The sequence below is a fragment of the Trachinotus anak genome, unplaced genomic scaffold (genome assembly GCF_046630095.1).
Source record: "Trachinotus anak isolate AG129_WGS33_773 ecotype Australia unplaced genomic scaffold, CSIRO_AGI_Tana_v1 ptg000020l, whole genome shotgun sequence".
Classification (NCBI taxonomy): Eukaryota; Metazoa; Chordata; class Actinopteri; order Carangiformes; family Carangidae; genus Trachinotus; species Trachinotus anak.
This window is the reverse complement of record NW_027273871.1, coordinates 453147-470643: the sequence shown is the minus strand read 5'-3', so window position 1 is coordinate 470643 and position 17497 is coordinate 453147. Positions and strand designations below refer to the sequence as shown.

The 17497-nt window shown below is 42.8% G+C and overlaps 2 protein-coding genes across 3 annotated transcripts; one reads left to right on the top strand and one right to left on the bottom strand.

The window, feature by feature from the left end:
* Positions 1 to 18: 18 nt before the first annotated feature.
* On the top strand, positions 19 to 6736 carry bach1b (BTB and CNC homology 1, basic leucine zipper transcription factor 1 b). Of its 2 annotated transcripts, XM_071506458.1 has the most exons (6): positions 20 to 437; positions 987 to 1042; positions 1153 to 1401; positions 1998 to 3413; positions 4457 to 4663; positions 4766 to 6736. In XM_071506458.1, exons 3-6 carry the CDS (start codon positions 1153 to 1155, stop codon positions 5096 to 5098), a joined length of 2205 nt encoding a protein of 734 aa, XP_071362559.1. In that variant the 5' UTR covers positions 20 to 437; positions 987 to 1042; the 3' UTR covers positions 5099 to 6736. The 2 variants fall into 2 exon arrangements, with proteins under 2 accessions (XP_071362560.1, XP_071362559.1); XM_071506459.1 differs by lacking the exon at positions 987 to 1042 and having other exon boundaries at positions 19 to 437.
* A 3135-nt stretch (positions 6737 to 9871) lies between these two features.
* rab38b (RAB38b, member of RAS oncogene family) lies at positions 9872 to 16637 on the bottom strand. Its single transcript, XM_071506462.1, has 3 exons — positions 15492 to 16637; positions 13381 to 13658; positions 9872 to 10770 (listed from the first exon to the last, which is right to left on the bottom strand). Exons 1-3 carry the CDS (start codon positions 15718 to 15720, stop codon positions 10621 to 10623), a joined length of 657 nt encoding a protein of 218 aa, XP_071362563.1. The 5' UTR covers positions 15721 to 16637; the 3' UTR covers positions 9872 to 10620.
* Between the last annotated feature and the right edge of the window lie 860 nt (positions 16638 to 17497).

The following is a 17497-nucleotide window of genomic DNA, read 5'->3' as shown; positions in this document are numbered from 1 at the left end:
ATTCTTCATACAAAACTCAGAGTATTTTTTTTTTTTTTACAGTATTTCTGGCAGTACTGATGTGCCTCTGTAGTTCAGTCATCCTACAGATATTTGTTACCTAAACCACAAAAATTTAAAACCCATGGAGGACAAATATTCAATTGTTTGGTTTGGTTTTACAGCTGTTAACCTATTGTACCTCTGCTGGCAGGGCATGCTCTCTCTCTCTCTCTCTCTCTCTCTCTCTCTCTCTCTCTCTCTCTCTCTCTCTCTCTCTCTCTACCGCTCTCATTCACACACACGCACACACACTCGCATACACACACAAACATGCAACAAGGAAGGACTTGAACTGAACTGCTACCTGGAAATACAACAAGATATGAGACGACGAGGACCTACTGGGAAACATAAGCCTTTAGATTGACACAATAGCCTCCTTCTCTTTGCAACAGGTCAGTTCCATTTATTTTTAACTCTCTCTATTTACACAACTTGTTTTCAAAATGCACTGCGTCTGCAGTCAGTTGAGTAATTCCATGCTAATCTAAATCTAAAGACACTGACACTAGACAAGAGCCAATCTAAACACTTTGTTTATATTCTCAACCTTCACCTTAATCCCTGATTTGTGTTTGGGGGTAAATCTAAAAAGGGATTTTCTGGGAAGAGCCTGTTAGTTTACCAGACGGATCCAAGGGTGGGATTGGTATGGACGGGAAAACTGCTTGCTCATCCTTTATCAGCAGGAGTGCATGAGTCAGCGCTTGCTCTGTTACACCCAGAGCTGTTGCAACACACATACACACACACACACACACACACACACACACACACACACACTCTCTCTCTATGGCTCCCTCCCTCTCACATACTCACACACAGGCCATATGACTGAGTCAAGCTCAGTTTTTAGTTTGTATCTGAGTTGAGATAAGGCTTTCTGGGAAGCACAGCCTGGTTGGACGGCATTCCATTTAGAAATAACCATGTGTGCTCAACAGCTGGGACTTTCTCTGCCACTCTAACAAACTTGGATATATAAAGTCAGCTGTGTGAGGTAGGCATGTTTTCGTTGTTATTTTCATGTGTAACTTTTTAAATATGTATCCTGATAAAGGGGAAGTGGGTACTAAGTGTGTGTTTGTATGTGTTTGTGTGTACATGCAGATGTCCCTGATGGCCATGTCTGCTCCCCGGGCATCTGTGTTTACATTTGAGTCGTCAGTGCATTCCTCCCATGTGCTGCGCTGCCTGGATGACCAGCGGCGCCGGGACATGTTGTGTGATGTTACAGTGGTGGTGGAGGGGCAGAGTTTCAGAGCCCACCGCTCGGTACTGGCTTCCTGTAGTGAGTACTTCACGCACAGGATCTCCCCGCTCACACAGCACGGAGCGGTCATCACTCTTCCACAAGAGGTGAGGCGTCACCTCATGATGTGTTGATACAGATACACAAAAACTACGTGTGTGTGTGTGTGTGTGTGTGTCAGCAACAAATCTGTGTGAAAGTGAAGTGACTCCATTTCTACTTAGTCAATGTTACATGAGGTGGCTGTATTTGATTTATTTCATTTAATTGTGTAATTTCTTAGGCTGTTTAGTCCAAATTGCCACCTTTCAAACACATAATTAGTTCCTGCAGTTTGCCTTTAAGGATAGTGAATAACCCAGACTGCACCACTTTAGGTTTATCAACATCAAAATATTTGTGGTTCTTAGTAGTTTCTAATATTCCAGGCATACTGTGTTTCTTCTCAGGATTATGCTGAGAATGCATTCATAAGAATCTTTATGTGGAAGAAAAGCCTCAGGAACTAAACTTTTTGGTCACATGTGTTGTAGCTGAGCAACAAGCTCGGGCTTAATTTCCTTAAATATTTGTAGTCAGAGTAGTGTAGGTCTAGTATCTGGGCCTACGGTGCTGTGTGCATGTATAAAATCACCTGCTGCTTTCCTTCAGAGTGAATTGGGGACAGAAAGTGCTCATTTCTGTAATGTGTCCTCTCTCACAGGTGACTGTCGCTGGCTTTGAACCCTTGCTGAAGTTTGCCTACACATCCAAACTCCTCTTTGGGAAAGACAATGTCTTAGAAATTCGCAACTCAGCTTCCATTCTTGGTTTCAGAGACCTAGACGAGGCGTGCTTTGATTTCCTCCTCCCTAAGTTCTTCTCCAGCAGCAAGGGCGCCGTCCCTAGAAAAACCTGTTGTAAGAAGAAATGCAAGAGGCAGCTATCGAAGGAAGATGACTGCATAGACTCTGACGATATACTGTTGGATGAGAAAGAAGTAAAACCAGTTGCTGACTCACCATCTCGACAGGAAGTGGCTTGGTTCTGCAAGAAATCAGTGAACAGCAAAATGGGAAGTCAGAATAGTTCAAGCACGCTTACACCTGTAGCTGAAGGGGCAAATGATAATTTTATGCAGTGTCCAAAGTACCGCAAGTTCCAACTGGCTTGTGGGAAGGAATCTTGTGCCTCAGACAAAAGTCAGAACAATGTAGCAACAGTCATCAGGGATGAGTGTCACCTTCCCTGCTCTCCCTGCTCCAGTGGTGTGAACAGTAAGAACGAAACTGGACAAACAGATCCCACCAGACCGAGCAGCGGAGGAGCTGATGAGCTGTGGAAAACTGAAATATATGATGGGAAAACAGAAGAAGGCGTGAGCAGGCGGGAGGTTCATACGGTCAAGAAAGACACAAATGAAAGAGAGGGAAAATGGGACGAGAAGGAAAAAAAGACTGATGTTATGAAGATGGAGGAGGAGATGGAGCACACCGCGGGAGTCAGCTCTTTGCATAGATCCAGCGTTAAAGCTGTCTCCATGGGGCAAACCACAGTGCAGGGTGAGAGGTCACGAGGGTTAATATTACACCATTGCCCTCTGAGGGCTTTAGCTGAAGGCCCTGCAATCACTAGGTCACTGGGGCAGGAGAGGTTTGTCATGGACATTAAAGAGAACAAGAAACCAATGGACTGTGGTGTATTAGAGCCAGTATCCATTCATCAACAGGCAGAAGAACAGGTGGAAGCTGAGGGGAGAAGGGCAGATAATGGCTGGGAAGAAAGAGGAGGCAGCATGGAAAGAGCGACCCCGCCGGTGAACAATGCTAGAGAGAGGAGCACCCTGGAAAGGGAGGTGGCTGAGCCCCCGGCCAAACCGCCGGGCTCTGACGTGGGCTCACCTAAGCTGAACTTACAGGTCACTGATGCAGGAAGTTCCTCCGAGTGGCTGAAGCTTCAAGGGTGCCCCTTTTTCCAGGACTTGGACCAAAGCAAATGTTTATGGAAGGGAGCGGGGCTGTCTGAGTGCGAGGGGGCGTCTCACTCAGGTGTGTCATCCCTAAACTCGGGGGAGGATGGAGACTCAGAGACAGAAACAGAAGGAGACAGTGAGTCCTTCACAAGAGAGCGAGCCAGACAGGTGAGCAGTCAAACGATGAATCAAATCAAGTCCTGCTAAGGCAATGCAGCTGTGCTCTGTTCTACAGTGTATTTGTCCTCCTGCCTCCTAACTGCATCAGCAAGCGTCAGCAGGCTCACCTTACTCACAGGTTACTTCACCACGTTTGTTTTAGATAGGAGTTTTTCGGTACATTATATCAGATGCAAATGAATGTTTGCATTAGTCTAACACGAAGTAGAACCGCTACAGTGCCAAGTTAATTATTCTCCCAGTATAGCTGATGTGTGTGTGTGTGTGTGTGTGTGTGTGTGTGTGTGTGTGTGCATGCGTGTGTGCCGTGACCATGAGCATGTGTCTTGCTAATTGGTCCAGAGTCCAACTGGGTTGAATTTGACACCTCAGCCTGTTGAGTTCACAGTGACTACACAAACAACAGCTTTGATGAATCTCTCATGTTACTGTCTATGTGGACGTTCCTGACCGTGCAAACACTGCAGACAAAGTTAAGGTCATTTCACACACAACAAAAAAAAAAAAGGAGAAAAAAAAAAAGCTTTTATTTACACTAGATAAAAACACTTCATGATTTATACAGCTCCAATAAACTGGTGAGTGTACATTTCCTGTCACACATTAGCAGCAGCAATGACCCAGTACACAACCTCTGCTTTTAAAAGTTAACTTATTTTTAGAGTTAATCATTAACAGCCTGGTAAAAATCTATCTGTGCTCCATATCCAATATAGTCCTTGTACAGCAAGTTCCACAACAATTTATTAGATTATTAGATATTCAGCTTATTTGAATTTTTACATTAGTTTTCTCAATTTCTGAGGATTTTAATGTTGTTTAGACAAATCAAACTTTTCTCTGAAAGCCTGCAGCTCCAGTCTCGCTAATATGATTCAACAAAAACATACATTTTTATTTTTGTAGACTAGTTTGTAACATATGCATTTTGCCTCTGTCTCTTGCATTGATGGAGATGCTCTCACTGTCACAGAATCTGTCTGTGTAGCTTTTAATCACTTCCCCCTTTTGTGTAACTCTCCTGTCCTCAGATGCAGTTGCCGTACTCTGTAGAATGGATTGTGGATCTGAGCAGGAATGACTTCCAACAGCTGCTGAAGCAACAGGTGTTAACACACGAACAGCTGGAGTTTGTCCACGACATGAGGCGCCGCAGCAAAAACCGCCTCGCAGCTCAGCGCTGCCGCAAGAGGAAACTAGACTGCATATACAACCTGCAGTGTGAAATCAACAAATTGGTAAAAAAAAACATTTTTGTAATCAGTCATTTTTTTAATTAAGTCACCTGTTGTTTACAGACTTGTTTATAAAATTGTGTGTACTGTATGTGTATATTACAGAAGACAGAGAGGGAGAAACTCATCATGGAGAAGAGCCAGCTGAGCCAGCTGAAGCTGAAAACGTGTCACAGTGTCACTGCCTTATGCCAAAGGGTCTGCAGTGAAGCCAACCTGCTGCCAGAGCAGCTCCAGGTGTTGGCCAAGTACACCTCCCCGGACTGCCCCCTGTCCTCAATCTTTCCCCACATAGACGCTCTCTTCTCACAGTCGGGGTTGCCTGTCCGGCCCTCGACCTCACTCTCAGCCTGCCCTGATAAGTACACGGCGTCTGAGGAGGCTTCGTCCAGCTCCAGTGGGGACAAAGTCACAGGTGATGGTTGGCCTTCACTTTAGATACACATCCAGCTCACAAGCTGAAAGTTCAAATTAAACTCATAGGATAGTGGAGTCTGAGGTTGTCCAGGGTTCCCACCCTGTATCATACGGTATCTAAGGACATTGCTATGGACTGTGGACTGAGCTGCAAAAGAAAGCAATCACATCCTTTTGATCTTATCATAATATGTCCGGTGCATTTATAATGACACGGCCAGACAAGTTTTAATAAACTCACAGGCTACTACCTTATTGATTTAAACTCTAGACTTACATTGGGAGGTCAGGAATGCATTCCAAGTGTCCAAAGCTATTCAATGTGCTTTTCCACCAATCACAAGTCTTTGATGACCTTCTGCAAGTGGACGTTTCCGGCACTGCAAATGGCTTATTACAGTTTTTTTTTTCTGGTTAAAGGTGAAAGGTACCTGCTTTACAAATCAAAACAACCAGGGTGCATGTTGACAATGTGAAGATTTTAGCACTGATCACAGTAAATCAGTACAATGGTCTGTGTATTTGTAACATGCTTCAACGCTTGATTACCTCAGGATGGCTCTAAATTCATCCTTAAATATATATATATATATATATACATAAATATACATATATATATATATATATGTACTAAAACTTATTTTGATACAGTGTGATACAATATCTCAGGTGTTAACGGGAAAATTCAGCATACATTGCACACAGTGTTGGTTCTTCCCTCTCTATGTAGAGTGCGACACACCACAGCATTTTGCACCAAACCCAGACAACTCAACAAAGAGACTTGACATAGTGTAGTGTGTGCCCTGCCTACCTTCTGGTCGCTGGTCTGGCGCTCATATTTCAGACTGTCATTGTGGTCACCTCTCCTCAGTGACCGCAGTGACACGGCTTCTTCTGGGCTGCACAGCAACTCTCGCTCCTTGCTCGGGCTTTTCACAAAAACAGACCTCACAAATTTGACTAATGTCTAAACGAACTGCACCTCATCAGTTTTTTTTTATTACTTTCAGGAGAAAAGCTGCCTCGCACTGTGTGATCAAAGTCCTAGTCACTTACATTACTGTCAAGGACCAAGTTGACAATGTAGCAACGACCCATCCTTGAATGCAGCAGATTTCTGTTTATATTCTGTCTATACTATCAATACTATTATTTCTGTTTTTGTTTTGCGCATCCTATTCATTACAGTACTTGATGCGCACATATTTATAGACTTATTTTCTGCATAACAATCCTCACAGTGCAGCTGGTCTTCAAATGATTTAGTTAAAATATTAGAAGAATAATGCTGTAATCAGATATACATTGATTCTATGAGAAGATGCCGAGAAACCACATTTCAGGATAGTGGGTTTTAAAGGTGTTTAATGATAATTGACATAAGAATGTGTTCACACCAAGCCAGCTGCAGACTGGACATGCAGGATAACACTGGTGCCTATTGCCCCCTAGTGGCGGTGCATGTACAATCAATCGACTGAGAGCTGTACAGATGTATACTACAGTATGTGCTACACAAATGCCTTTATTTTTAGTGCACAAAAATGCCTGAATTTTTCTATGTTCAAATGTATTCCTTGCTTTTTTTTTTTTTTTTTTTTTTTTTAAGAAAAAGTGAAACAGAACAAATCAACATTAAAACAGAACAGAAACTGCTCCAAACAGTGAGAGATGTTTGTTTTCATCGTCCTCCACCGTGCAGTATTATTGAAACAGCATCAGTGAGGTTAATGAGATGTAAAAACCGTGAGTGATGAATAGCTGAGCTCACAAGGTCTTCAGAGGACTCATCTCTCAACCTGGACAGATATATTAATGATTTAATACCGCACGTAGTCTTTCATGTTTCTCCTCTTCGGAATCTCAGTCACTCTCTCTCTCCCACCTACTCTCTCGCCTCTGTTACTGTTCTTTTTTTTTTCTGAGTTTCTCTTTCTTTTGCTCTCTCTTCACTCCTCCTCTCTCTCTCTCTCTCTCTCTCTCTCTCTGGGGGCTGTTTTAATTAGCAGAGACTGTTATTTCATCTCTCAATTTTCTTTTATGTGAGCAAACATACTGCAGTGCTCCCCGGGTGACTGCAAAGCCACACTGAGATCTGTAAATCACAGGAATGTTTGGTCATTCTCGCTGCCTATTCAAGGCCTTATCATAAAGAGAGAGAATTAAAGGAAGATCTGGGGGTGGGGTGGGGTGGGGTGGGTTGGATTGGGGGGGTGGGGGGCAAAGGTCGAGCAGGTTAACATGATCTAATAGATTTCGACACTAATGAGTGGGAACCGAAAGGAGCAAGGACTAAAAGATGAGAAAGTCCCCCTGATGGATGAGGTAATTTTCTTGGGAAAGCGTGTCCCGGTGTTCACACGCTGTGATTACATTTCGGATGCAGTCATCCTCAAACGCTTTCACTTTAAAGCGTGTGCATGTTCCTGCCTGTTCCCCCAGCAGTGTTTATCTTTGTGGTTTGCTTGTAAAACTGAGACATCATGGGAGTGAGTAAGCTCCAGTGATCTGCCGCCTTATCGGGCCGTAAAAAGTTCAGTCAGGATAATTCAAAATAAATGACTGGTTAGAGGTGTTTCGAATAAATTAGTCATAACTTTTATCTGTGAGATTTTAGGTGGATCAAGGCGCCTGCAGTGTGACTGATTTGACAACAGATGGCACCACATGAGCGATTACCGCTGGCGAGAACAGGGAGGAAGACACTTGATCAGATCAGATCAAGTCTCTCCTGTCATCTAAGAATTATATAACCCGCCTGTCGGTCTCCATGTGATTAAGCCGGCCGAATGTGTTCTGATCTAATAGAGAATTATCAGTCATAATCTGTCTGGAAAAGATTTCCGAGGCAGTTCAGTGCGACGACCCTCTGCTTCTGTTTACCTGCAGAGGCTCGTGACGAGCTGTCAGTCACCTTTTGTTGCTGAGAGATTTTAAACATGGCCTCTCTCCCAGCTCGTTTTCTTCTACCTGCTTCTTTCTCCTCCTCTCCCCCTCCCTCTTTCTCTTTCTCTCTAAGAGAATATGTGGGTGTTTTCTGTAGGTGGTTCTCTGGCAGAGCCTGAGAACTACACAATATGCTGGGCTCATAATCCCACTAATGAATAGATAGATCTGTGCCAGGTGTTGTCACAGGAAGAGTTAACACACCAAAACTTGGAGAGTCTTGTTCCAGCAAAAGAACGAGTTTATTTCATTGCTTTACTTTTAATTACACATTTTGAAATGTAATTAAAATGATCAAATAACGATAATATAATGACCCGCTCTCGCAACGACAGAGTCATCTGTGTCTTCATCAAGTTATTGCTTGATGAATTTCAGATGACAAAATTCGTTTTTGGATCATTTAATGAGTTGTTGGTGGTTGATATCTTAACGTGAGCCAAGAGCAGACGACCAAATCCAGTCCCTCAGGCAGAGAATAATCCACTCAGTCATGTGGCTTTCTAATGAGAACCTGAGAGTCCTGGATCAGCCTAAAGACACACACACACACACATCTCAGTCTAATCTAATAAAGCTTGGAAGTTGATTTACAGTCTCTTTCAGTGATTTGTGAAGAAGAACAGTGATCATGAGGCTGTAAAATGTTTTGTTCTCGGGTTAAAGGTTAAATGGCGTTAGTGTACTCTGGTGTCACACTATATTAATGTGTTAAAAAGCAGCAGACAAATGTGTGTGTGTGTGTGTGTGTGTGTGTGTGTGACACCATGCTGTTGTCACATGACGCATGATGAGCCAGACTGACACTGTGAAGTTTTAATCCTGTGGAGAAGACATTGTTTAAATCTATACCGCTCTAATAGGGAGCATGTAAATCACCAACAAGGACTCGCACAGTGGCACATGACCCTGTTGTGTGATCAGGTTTATGAGCACGGTGCAAACACTGCTGACGAAACAACCAGTGAGGGAAACACCGTAAAATATGTCATTTTATAGGCTGCTTACTGTACATCATGCACATGTACATTTATACTCCTGATCCGGGGTTATTTCAGGCCGTGACTCATCTCTGCATCTCTGGGTGTGTTTGCTCGAGCTTGTGCAGATTTAATGTGAACAGAGAGGAAGAGGATGTTTGGAAGAAAGACACTATACTGCGAGAGGACAGCGAGGATTTTTCAGGAGAAGAAACAATAACGGCAGATCGAGTGGGTGAGGAGAGGAGAAAGGAAGAGGTAAAAAAAAAAAAAAAAGGAATAAGGACACGGAGAGATCTGTGTGTATATGTGCGGATGCATGAGTGTGTGTGTGGTGGTGAGTACAGCGAGAAATAGCTTCACACAGATGTTAGAGGATGCCCATGAAAAAAAAAACAAAAAAAAAAAACGATGTAGTTACCATGGATACTGAGGGTTAGACTTTGGCAAGTGAACTCATGAGGGTGTCCAGTTCAGAGCCAGACAATCAACACAATTTTTTCCTCTGGTGAAGAAAAATAACTCACACACACACACACACACACACACACACACACACACACACAAATTAATGAGTTTCAAAAAAAGCTGAAATCACTGTGGTCAGATGTAACAGCCAAAGAAGAACAACCACCCTCCTCCATGCACAAACAAACATGTCTGACAAGACTTTTAAATACTGAACTGCCCACTGGAAATGCACAAGCTCCAGGATGGTTGTGTGTCTAAGTGTTGAACTCTCCATTTCTTTGCATCTGACCCCCCCCCCCCCCCCCCCCCCCCCCCCCCCCCCGACCAAGTTGTTGCTATAAATACAAAAGTGTTGTTACTTAAACTGCCTGATTAAATGAGGCTTACACAATAGTCAGTTGTAGGAAGGATTTTAAGCAACACAACGTAATACGATAAGCAGCATATAAGCGTACAGGAAATAACTTAAAATTATTTAAAAACAATGTATGTGCAAAATCCACATAATTACACAATACAGGATCAATACTACTTTCTTTGGCTCTCACAGAATAACATTACAGGAAACCTGCATGTCTCCCACACTGTTTTTTTTTTTTTTTTTTGTCAACAGCAACAGTTTGTGTGGAGGTTAATAGGGGGAGAACATACTCTCTTGAAAAGGTGAAGGACTGATATAAAGTTGAGCAAGATATCTGCTTCCACCCTGACATTACCGCAGAGCTTCAGGTGTGCTGCGTCGACCATGCTGTGAGTATTTACTCCTTTTGTTCAGTTTAGTCAGGGAGTGGACCACCCAGCCAAAAGAAAGGCTGGTGGTTTGATACTTTAAATAACCTAATACATCATGCCAAACCGCATCGACATGGGTGTTACGCCAAACTGAAGTTGTACTTGTTTCTCTGCCAAAAACTTTACACTCACAGTATGATGAGTCACCAAAACTAAATGTGCAGCTTCTGAGTCCGTGTAACTTCAGTTTGTAAGCTCTGCTTCGCTGCAGAAACTCCGAAGTTCAGCGCTGGTTTGGATCAAAGAAGCCAAACTGTACCGTGGTTTAATTAGGTTTCCTTAGAAGGCCGTGTGGTGCGCCTGTCCCTCTTTGTCCTACTGCGGCTCCATTCTGCTCTGTCCCTCCTTTCATCATTTGAAGCAGCCAGAGCAGCTCATCTGCCTGTTGGAGTCGAGCTGCGGTGAGATGGTGTCCGGTATTACGCTTTTCAGTATGTCATTCTCCGTGGCCATGATGTGCTTTACCAGGAAGTTTGCAGCTTCGCTGATGTTGAGATTGTCCTTAAGGAGAGAGATGAACTGCAGTTAGGCACGGCTCCATAATTTGACATTTGGATTGTTTACATTATTGCATTAGGACCATGGGTCTCTGTGGGATGGTTATTAAAACATTGCATTACATTTACTCGTTTGGCAGACGCTTTTATCCAAATCGACTTTCACGCGAGGGACATCACTAAAGCTTCATTGGAATAGGAGCTTAGTGTAAGTGCTAAGTGCCACATCTATTAAATAAGTGCGAGGAGATCAGGTAAAGAAGTGCACTAAAAAAGTTCTTAGTAAGTGCTAGTTAGGCATGTTGGGGTGTTAGAGGTGTTAGGAGAGGAGGTGCTCTGCAAAGAGGTGAGTCTTCCAGAGATTCTTAAAGTTAGATAGGGACGCCTCTACATCTGCCTCTGATTGTTCCACCATCGAGGAAACACAGACGACAACAGTCTGGACTGAGGTTTCTCTGTGGGCAGCGATGGCAATGCCAGACGATGTTCCTTAAGGAACACAGTGGTCGAGAAGGAGCATAAGCCTGTATGACTGAGTCCAAGCAGATGGGTGCAGACTCAGAAGTCCCTCTGAAGGCAGGCTTTAGTGACTTGAATTTAGATTCAAGATAAAGCTGAGATAAAACAATTATCATATTACATGATGTTCACCCTCATGTGAACATCATGTGTTTTAAACTGCTTCATATGAGCACTGTAAACATTTCTTTTAGAATGTGTATCTCTGTTTGCATATCCTACTTCTGATACATCTGGCACAAACCTGAACCTTGTAACCTTTGACCTCTCAGAATGCCGAGCCTCGATGCCACAAGACTGGCAGCGCACTTACGCTGTGCCGACACATTAGTGTCAACAGAGGACGTGTGAGTGGAGCAGTTTGTAGAATTTATAGCTACAGTATACGTAAACCACTGCAGAGTGTTTGGATTAGTGTGTGGAAGAAGGTTCATTCAAATTGTTCTGCGTCACAAAAATAAAACATTTTGTGTTACGCTGATTCTTTGAGAGGTCCATCCTAACAAACACACTCAGTAAACCCACACATTTTATATTCTAATCAAGATCCCAGCATGCATATGAGGCAACCACTTTCTGTATATCACAACTGTGGGGAAATATGTGATGCATAAACACCTAGAAATTTCCATTTCATGTAATGCTACTAAAATAAGAAATCACAACATCTTGGATTCAATTACCTCAATGAGTAAAAGTGTGATAAACCCTCGCTGACATTAGGTTAAGCAGATGCAAAATAAACACAGTTTGTGACTTGGTCAAATTGGTAACAATCCTCTAATACTGTTAACTTTTCACTTCAGTGCCTTTGTTCTGACCCTGCTTTGTAAATTGAGCTCGCTGAGCCACTTTCCAAGAGGACATGAAATTCCAGTTCTCTCTGTGGGGATGTTTTTCACTGCCTGAAGTGACCTGAGTGGGAGAAGACCTCCACTCAGCGTGTCATCTGCTCGCAGCAAAGGCCTGCAATCTGGCCCCTTCACTGTCATCATGTGATGATTAAAGTTCATCCTTCAACTTTTTGGGAAATGCGCTCATCCACATTCTGGCAGAGAGTTATATGTGGAGATTGAAGTACCATCCTCATGTCTGTGTGTTAAATATGAAGCTAAAGCCAGCAGCTGGTTGGCTTAGCTTAGTATGACAACTGGAAACAGGGAGAAACGGCAAAGCCAAGAAATAGTCCCACACATAACCTGTAAAATCATGAGTTTTCATTTTTACACTTTGGTTTTTTGTACTGATTTAATAATCAAAATATGGTATGTTAATTAGTGAGCTTTAGAGGTGCTGGTATGTTACCTTCAGACAGAGCCAAGCTAGCTGTTTCCAGCCTTCACACTAAGCATTTCTTGCCGCCAGCTTCATAACAAATCATTGCCATGCCCATACGCAAATGTAAAATATGTGCAGATTTTGAATGTCCATGATGGGTATATGAAATATACTGTATGCACATATGAAATAAAAGCACAAATGTAAAAATTATATATGAAACCTAGAAATTGGAACATTTTCATATATTGACATATATTTCTCACCCATACAAATATGAATTTATGTGTGCATGCATTTTAACATATGCACATATGTTACTTATATATCCATTCCAAAGCCTATCAATATATGTTGATATTATATACAGTCCAAAAGTCTGAGACTACTTTCCCAGAATGGGAAGACTGACATGTTTAAAATTAATAAGAAATTATAAAGAGCAACACATATAAGCATTTAGAATTTTTATATGTATGTTGTTTTAATAAACTTGCATAATTAAATTAAATATATATTGTTAACATATATGGTCACAACATATTATATTATATAATAATTCATCATATAGATATTTTAATATATTTTCATATACAAACTTTATTTTGCACATTTCATATATGTTATAAAGTTATATCTTCATATATGCATAAATGTGATACTAATATATCCCCTTAAAGGGGACATATATGGCAACGTCACTCTTGATATAGGGACCTACTGTATATGTCATATATTACATTTCTGTATGGGCAGGAGAGGCAGGAATACATTTTAGTTTACACTGTGCAAATGACTGCTCATACTGTGGTCTCACCTTAGCAGAGGTCTCGAACCACCCAACAAAGCCATGGTCCTTGCAGAACTGGTCCATTTTGATGCCATTGTTGGTCAGCTCTCTGCCCTGGTCACACTTGTTGGCCAGCAGTACAGTGGCGATGCTCTGTCCATTAGCCAGCATCAGTTTGGAGTCCAGGTCCTCTTTCCACTTGACGACAGCCTCAAAGGTTGTGGGCCGGGTCACATCGAACACTATGAGGGCTCCCATGGCTTCACGGTAGTACACTCTTGTCATGTTTCCGAAACGTTCCTGACCTGTGATGAACACACACAAAAACACACATACACACACACACACACACACACACACACAGAGAGAGGGAGCTTTTATTCATCAGTATGGCAGCTCTGCCGTGCCCATTCATCACTGATGAGAGATTCTCATTGTTTTCCCACATTTTTGCAGCAAAACAGCTAATGCAGCTGGTATTAAGACAGAAGTTAGCAGTGCCTGCATTCCCATGAAACAGCACATTCCTGCAGTCTTACTGTCACGTTGCACCTAACCAGACGGTCAATGCAAGTGCTTGTTCCTGCTTATAACAGGCCTACTTAAATTAAATCTGCGTCGTGGCCAAACTGCTACGAAAATAAACTTTGACCCAAAAGTACATACAATACGGTCCATACAATATACCTGTGAGGATATAAACATGTGAAATGTCTCTGTGCAGGTTTGCTTGTGTGTGTATTTATCCACACTTGTGCATTGTGCAGGGAATGGAAATTAGGTGCCTGAGGAGCGGCCTGTCAACATGACAGTCCCCCGGGGGTGTGTGTTCTGTTGTCTAATATGAGTGCTTGTTAGTCCAAAACAGAGCACGTGGGTGTGTGCATCCTGCTTGTTTTACATACCATGCCCTCACAGCAGAAAAGTTTACATGGCTGATAAACATTAATGCAGCAGAGTCCAATCCTGGCTTTGCTGGAAGTACTCTGACCAGGACAAAATGCTGCGTCTCTCCCCCCATTACTTAAGAGGAAGTGGAAAATCTGACATGACATGGATCCAGAACTTCCCCTTTTCATGCCAGAGAGTGTATGAATGATTTTCATTAATCACAAGAAATTCTCATCTGCAGTGGTGTGACAGCAGTGTCAGACACAGACGTCACACATGTCACCTGAGGCGCTGTCATTCAATAAACTGATGGTGCAATTTACACGACTTTAAAGTACAACATTTACCACTCCATAAGTGATGACAAACGCACAGTCGCTACTTACAGTCCTCCTCCCTAAGATCAATTTCAGGCAGGTAGATCTGACTAAATCAGATGTGACTTGTAATTTCATTTACTGGATCCAAATTAACCACTTAAAGCATGTGCCTGTATGTGTGTGTGTGTGTGTGTGTGTGTGTGTGTGTGTTTGTGGGTCTGACTTAAGTCAATTTTAGGGGATAAATTTCAGACAAAGACCAGTTAACTGCCGACAGCTTGTGCAACTTGGAAAAAGCTGATTTTTGGGTCAGTGGTTAAGGTTAGGCTAAGCCTCTGGGAAATGTATGCAAATCTATGCAATTTCCAAATTCCGTTTGTGTGTTTATGTGTGAGAGTGAGTGAGTAAAGATGTTTTATTTTTTAATCAGGCCAAATGACACTCCTGTGACTGGCCTTCAAATCTCCCTCACATGGGCCTAATCACCTGATGCAGCACCATACCTTGAGTGAATGACTGAATGACAGTGTGCTCATCTGCAACAGTTAGTGTGTGTGTGTTTGTGTGTGTGTGTGTGAGAGAGAGAGAGAGACAGAGAGAGAAGGGCTCTCCACAGTGACAGTGCATCTTGAAGTTGTGAGTCTTTCATAACTTTACAACTGTCATGCCTCACTGTCAGCTTCAAGATAAGCACTATCGCCACAAATGATCAACTTTTCAGGAACTTACACAGTCTTGCTAAACGACATTTGACTTTTTTTCAGTTAGTTCTTGCATATTTTAAACACGAAACTACCCTTAACCTAAGCTGTAAATGCAATATCGACGCCTTGCCCATCAGCGAGCTGCAAATGATATTACTTTGTCTTTCATTCGCAGTGACAACAGGGGATGAAAAGACATTAAACATATTCTCCTCTGTCCCACCTGCAATGTCCCACAGCTGAAGCCGGACCGTCTCAGAATCCCAGTTCAACACCTTCAGGGCGAAGTCCACCCCGATGGTCGCCCGGTAGTTGTTGGAGTAGGTCTGGTGGACGTAGCGTCTGATGATGGAGGTCTTCCCGACCCCCAGGTCGCCGATAACCAGCACCTTGTACAGGTGCTCCTTCCGGAGGCTCTGCATACCGTTGGACTGTGACGGGTGATTGGTCATTTCTCCTGCCGGATCTCAGACGCCCCAACTTTGACTAACTTCGCCTCGGCGTGAGCGCGGAGTGAGGCTTCGTCCCCTGAGCGACTCCCTCCGTCTCCGCACGGATTTCGGAGCCGCCCTCCCTCTGTGTGTGTGTGTGTGTGTGTGTGTGTGTGATCTGTTCGGGGGCTGAGCTCGGGAACTTGTGACCTCGCCTCGCCACCCGTGGGATGTGCGCACACTTGATCGGAGGCGCCACGCTGGGAGCGACAGTTCCTGTCAGGAGGGTTTCTGGGTCCCTGGCGTCATATTGTGTAACTGTGTCGGGTTGCCTCCGTCGATTGGCCGAAGAGGAAACATGCTCCTTAAATGGATGTTTACATGCAGCTTGAAAATGCAGCCATGATGCAATTAAGGCAGTAATATCAGTCAGTCAAAGTCAGTCAGTCAAAGCTGTGGTGCTTTTGTGAGCTATCTAATTCATCTCATGGAATATCTTCTTAACTGATACACCTTTTCACCACATTTTAAAAACACACACATGGCATCCAACTGCTGGATCAGCTACTGCTAAAACAATTCGTCCTGTCTATTCTACTGGCCCATCATTTACAAGAGCTCTCTAATGTGCTACACTAACCGCCAGTGCATCAGGTTCAGGAAACGCATCCTTTCATGCGGATCACAAGGTTGATGTATCGCCTCAAATAACTTTATGACCGTCATATTATCTCAAAGACAAACCTCAGCAGGGAGGCTGAACACTGCAGGAAAACACTGAAGTTATGTGAAGAGCATCTGCTGCTATTAATCATGTTATGGTCCACAGAATGTGAATGGAACTAAAAGCAATTTATGATGCCTCAATCTAATTGGGTTATTATATGTATGTAAACATATTGAATGATCCAATTCATGCAATTTATGTAAAAACACATCCAGAAAATACTTTTAGTGTCCCTTGCCGACATTAAAGTCTACAGAAGCCCCAAGGCCTGTGAAACGTTTGTGCGTTAAATCACTTTATGACTTTTCTGTGATAAATCAGAACCACATGATTACATGAGAATTTGAATTTATAGAAATAAAGCAGTACACCTGCTTGTTCCAAATAAATCCCAGACCCGGTATTATCTCCCAGTCGGTAGATAGAGTGCTGAGTTTTAGTGGATTCACACAGACAGATGGGTGCAAAGAGGCTGGCAGTGAAGTCTCTTCACTCAATCTGCATCTTCAGCCAAGTGGGCATCATAGTTTGCCCTCAACACATGATTTACATATTCGGCTGTTTATGAACTGTGTTTGTTTGCTGAGGGAAATAAACACATGGGCTATAGCATCAAGTGAAGGGCTTGCCCATAGAGCTTTAAATGACATAAAGTGGTAAAGGCAAACTCTGAACTAACTATATGTATGCCAAGGTGAAGAGGAAGGCTGTGACGGTCCGTATGTTCCTGCAAATTAGAGATGTAGCTTGTATGAGTTCCTTTGTAGTGTGTCTGTATACTGACCATGTCTGTAGTGGTCTGTAAAGATGATTTTACACTTAGCTGACACTTATGCAATGAATAAATGTCCAGTGTTTTTTGATGGTTTTGTATCAGCGCGGGTAAACAATAGAGCACCATATACCACCATTAGACTTCAATGATAAACAATGAGTTGGTCCATTGTGGCCTCACTTCCTCCCTGTGCTATTACGCCCTAACTATGAATAAACTTTATCCACCATCTTGTGACTATTAATTTCACAGAACAATTTCGGTCTAAAACAATTTATGGCATAGGAAATTATATT

Excerpts from the sequence above, each read along its gene's own strand:
- bach1b (XM_071506459.1), top strand. The coding sequence starts at position 1,153 with ATGTCCCTGATGGCCATGTCTGCTCCCCGGGCATCTGTGTTTACATTT. Across the intron at positions 1,402-1,997 it reads TCATCACTCTTCCACAAGAG|GTGACTGTCGCTGGCTTTGA; the intron begins GTGAGGCGTCAC and ends CCTCTCTCACAG. Across the intron at positions 3,414-4,456 it reads CAAGAGAGCGAGCCAGACAG|ATGCAGTTGCCGTACTCTGT; the intron begins GTGAGCAGTCAA and ends TCCTGTCCTCAG.
- rab38b (XM_071506462.1), bottom strand. The coding sequence starts at position 15,720 with ATGACCAATCACCCGTCACAGTCCAACGGTATGCAGAGCCTCCGGAAG. Across the intron at positions 13,659-15,491 it reads TCAGCTGTGGGACATTGCAG|GTCAGGAACGTTTCGGAAAC; the intron begins GTGGGACAGAGG and ends TGTTCATCACAG. Across the intron at positions 10,771-13,380 it reads GGTTCGAGACCTCTGCTAAG|GACAATCTCAACATCAGCGA; the intron begins GTGAGACCACAG and ends TCTCTCCTTAAG.